This window comes from Arachis ipaensis, chromosome B07, assembly GCF_000816755.2.
Source record: "Arachis ipaensis cultivar K30076 chromosome B07, Araip1.1, whole genome shotgun sequence".
NCBI lineage: Eukaryota > Viridiplantae > Streptophyta > Magnoliopsida > Fabales > Fabaceae > Arachis > Arachis ipaensis.
The window spans coordinates 58,301,294-58,306,173 of NC_029791.2; the positions used below are offsets into that span (position 1 = coordinate 58,301,294).

The 4,880-nt window shown below is 34.4% G+C and overlaps 1 protein-coding gene across 1 annotated transcript; it reads left to right on the forward strand.

Annotated features, from left to right (window-relative positions):
• LOC107607321 lies at nt 432–830 on the forward strand. Its single transcript, XM_016309289.1, has one exon. It carries the CDS (start codon nt 432–434, stop codon nt 828–830), a length of 399 nt encoding a protein of 132 aa, XP_016164775.1.

The window sequence follows — 4,880 nt, forward strand, 5'->3', positions numbered from 1 at the left end:
ATATATATGTATGTATGTATGTATATATTATTTTAGAGGTCGTAATACCACACCACCTCTGCTTTATGACTTAAGAGTAAAGCTATGTATGGTATGGTGTTACATTATTGTATCAGTGCAGTTCGTTCTTGTAGAGCCTGAGGGACTGACTGACTATACTTCTATGGATTCTCTGTGTGTATGTCTATGTGCTATTAGGATATCTAACTGATATATATATGGCATAAACGTTTATGAGCATGCATTTGGGACTTAAAGCACTAGACTTGTGATATTGAGACTGATCCACTTGATATCACTTGTTTGGTGTATATAGGAACCAGATGTTGACTCGTGGACGCGGTCGCGGCCAAGGTAGAGAGTAGAGTGGTAATGAGAGGCCCAAAATAAATGGGAATAACCCTGCGAACTTCATGGCTACCCTGAAGACCATGGCTGCTGCCATGCAGGGCATGACTGCGGCGTTAGGAAACCATGCCGGTAATGGGAATGGCGGTAGCGGAGAAAACGGACCGATGACCTTAGCGACCTTCCTGAAGGTAAACCCACCCATATTTAGAGGAACGACGAACCCCACGGAGGCAGATAATTGGTTTCAGGCTATGGAAAGAGCCTTGCATGCGCAACAAGTGTCCGAGGATCAACAGGTTGAATTTGCCACTTATCAGTTGGTGGGGGAAGCACAATTCTGGTGGCAGGGGACTCGATGTCTCCTACAACAAGGTGATGCCGCGATACCTTGGGATGCTTTCCGACTTGAATTCTATAGGAAATATTTTCCTAACTCTGTCAGGACGGCAAAGGAGCTCGAGTTACTACAATTAAAGTAGGAATCCATGTCAATAGCCGAGTATACGAACAAGTTTGAGGAGCTGTGTCAACTTTCTAAGATCTGTCAGGGTGCCCCAGAAGGCTTCGAAGAATGGAAGTGCATTAACTACGAAGGAGGACTTTGGAGTGACATTTTGAGTACCGTGGTCCCGATGGAGATCAGAACCTTCTTTGAACTGGTAAACAAAAGCAGAGTTGCTGAAGATTGTCTGAGAAAGGCGGCATTAGATAAGGGTGATCACCGAGCCTCTGTTAGGGGAGATCAAAAGAGAAATTTTGTGCCTAGAGGTCAAGATTTCAAGCGAGGCGGAAATATTCCACAACAACATCAAAGTCAGAATAACTTCCAGAGGTTCAATAATAATAACAACCAAGGAAGAGGACACAGAAAACAGGCTTAGGCGATTCGACTTGTAGGAGGTGTAGAAGGTACCACCTGAACACTCCGTGTAGAGCCGGTTGGGATGTATGTTATTATTGTGGGAGAGCCGGGCATATGTCCTCTTATTGTCCAGAAAAGAAGAGTCAGAAAGCTAGAAGAGCTCCGCAGGCAGAACGAGTGTACACCATGGCAGTGGTTGGTGCTGAGGGCACAGATGCTCCAATTAGAGGTAATGGTGAGTTAGTAATTGAAATTTCGACTGCCTTGCATGATAATGACCTGTAGTACTCATCATAATGCATTACCGAGCTGTGAGAATTGTGATTTCCAAGGGAATGATCGAATGATGACTTCCAATTGGTGAGACAAAATGGTGTTTGGTTGGCTTAGATGGAGTGACTAGGTTCTCAGAGAATAATAACTAGAATTATATAGTAGAAGAGGATTGAAAGAGTAAGCATACAACTTGAGTCATAGGTTAGGCATCGGGAGTGTTAAGAGTGGTGCGACGACACTATTAGAATCGGTAGAACTTAGGAGCTTGAGGGAGTATGAAATAGAAGACGAAATCCCTTCAAGTGTGCAATATAAGACAAAATCTGTTCAATCAAGTGTTCCCAGTAAGAAGCATCAGTTATGTCGGAGGGAAAAGAAGATAACAACAGGATGAATGATATGTGAGGGAGTACGTTAACAAATCTCGGCGAGTCAACCTAGTTTTCCTTTGAAGACATACACTGGGAGTCCATCTTAAATTCCTTCTTGAATAATGAACTGATCAACTTCCAAATCCTATTTTTCTACTTGCGTGAATCTCGTTTCTCCCGAAACGAGCTTGAGCTTGTCCTAGAGTGATCGTGTAAGTCCTTAAATCTTGGCGTTTACTGCGAGTGAAATTGCTTTATTTAGCGAACTTGAATTCCGTTGACATCAACTAAGATTTATTTAACTTGATGCACTTCATTCCCTTCCATCAAGCTTGGATTTCAATCCTCTCTTTGGAGTACACCTTAATTCCCTTCTTTGTGCATTTTTGGCTAGTCTCTAAGACTTGCTTCAATCACCACATAGGACATCCTTTTATCTTCCAGTGAGTATTGTTTGTGGAAATCAATCACCTTTGGACTCTATATCTGTTCGGACTTAGTTTAGCATCACACACAATTCTTAGGCATAATCATCGGGATACCGTGATGACGCCTCAGTACGAAGACTCTGAGCCGTAATCGAATAGTTTGATATCATTGAGTAATCGTGAAATCATATGACAAGCCTACTTACTTTCCGTCTATCGGAGAGGACTATCCATTGAGGGAGTTTGAGTTGACAGAAACATATCTTATGAAATAGTAAGATTATATTGTACGTTAATCAATTTCGTATCGAATTAACCCCGAAAGGATAGGGAGCCAAAACAACAGAAAGACTAGGCAAAATTCGGAGTGAGGTTCTAATGATATAAAGACAAATAAAGAGAGTTGTGCGGATAAGATAAAAGAATACCTAAATCGTTTGAAAAAGACAGTTATACGTACCCAGCAATTACTTAAACAGATTAAAATTAATGAGCAATTAAGATTAAGGAATTACAACCGAGAAGTATTGAACCAATTGTTGCATCGGCTACTGATGTGAAATAAATGTGCCTCGCATTTATTCGTTTGTAAACTATGAATCAAATTGATAAAAATTTTCCATCTCAAAGTGAAATTCTGAAATGTGCTTTTTTTTTTGTTTATTTATGATTATGGTCCAAATTCACATTGAGTTAAACTTCAATTTAAGCGCCTTAATAGTTTATATTAATTGAGATTGAAGCTCATTTCTTAGATCTATGTCACCGCAAATGCGTTCAGATTTAAAATGAGACATAGGACCAGTTTGGATAACTAACTTAATTAAACTCCTTTTGATAAAATAACTTAAATAATAAATGACTCTGTTAAAAGTAACTTATAAATAAGTTATTTTATATTTGGATTTTTAATTCTAAAAGTACTTATTTTAAAGAAATGTAATGAAAAGTAGAAGTATTATGAGAGAAGTCATTTTTTTTAATTTTTCTATAAGTTCCAAAATAGCTTCTTAAAAAGTTGCAATTTGGTTTTGAAAATTGCACCCGACATTAATACTACTACTTTTCATAAGTCAAAAGTTAAAAAAAGCTACTTCTAGAGTTTCCCAAACGGGCCCATAGTAGAAGATTGAAGATAATAATAGAAGGGATACTTTAAAAATTTAATGTGCTTTTTTTACAAAATAAAAAAAATTATCATTGGATATTTTGTCGAATATTTATCGTTTGTGAGTATATACTATATAATTAGTTTAATTCTTGAGTAGTCAATTTTATCATAATTTTTTATGGTAAAAATTTATTATTTATTTATTACAAATGGTAAAATATTATTTTGATTTTCAATTCAAATATTTGGATCAAAATAATATTTTATCATATACATTTAATGTCAATTTTCCAAACAATAACGTTTTAGTAGTGTTTTTTTTTTTTTCTTAATTTTGATTAGAAAAAAACAATGATTCGTAATTAAAGAACTTTCCCAAAGAAAAAACTAAAAGAATGTTGTTATCATCACTTTCAGACGATTCCTTAATGCACTCATACCCACCCAAATTTTCTACTATATATCGAAAATCTAGAAGCATTTATTAACTGGCAAACGAAATATTACCCAAGTGGGTTCCTGGGATAGGCTGTTCCCCACTGCATAGATCTCCACTAGACCACTATATTTACTTTGAGATTTATGCTATTTATACATTATATTTCTTGGGAGTGGGTGTGGCAATAAAAATAAACAATAAAAAAGGCAAAAATGACTAAATGAGAATGACATTATTAAATTAGAGGGACAATTTTTATTCTTGTATTTATAGATATTTTCTTTCTTAAAGCACTTACAATGGTGAGTTTCTCTTTTACTTTTTTCTGACACATAGAAACTCTAACTATTGGAGAAGAGAAGAAATAAGTTTTCGCACGAGTCTTAAGGTGAGGAAATTCCTCTAAACAAGGACTCAAGTTAACCAATAATAACTAGCTATTTGGCAAGTTATTTTAAAAAATAATAATATAAAATCTGAAATAATTAAATAATTATATTAAATAATAAAATAATAATTAAACTAGTAATAAATTTAAAATGCTAATGATATTATTAAAATTAGCAATTGTAAACACAAAATTATAAATTAGTGTAATCCCGAATTATATATTGTGTATTATTATTATATATGAATTTATTTAATATTAATATCTTTTAATAGTGAATTATTTTTAAATTTATAAATTTAAATAATATTATTAAAAAAAATTAATTACATTAATTTTAAGTATTTTAATTAATTAATTAAGTGGGACCATAACAGGGACTAAAGTTAGTTCCTCCTAATGGAGAAGAGAGAGATACTTTGAGTTCTTATTTACTGTTTATGACGCAAAAGCTTATGTGGAGTTACTTTTTATGACAGATGGGCCATAAATAGGAATTGAGATGAGTTCCCTACTAGAGATGGTCTTAGACTTCTAAATTGTCTAATAAAAATAATACTTGTCAGAGAAAAATAATTATGAGATTCAAATATTCATTATGCAACGGTTTGTACTTAAAGTTATGTATATATTTATATTTTAATATATATTTAG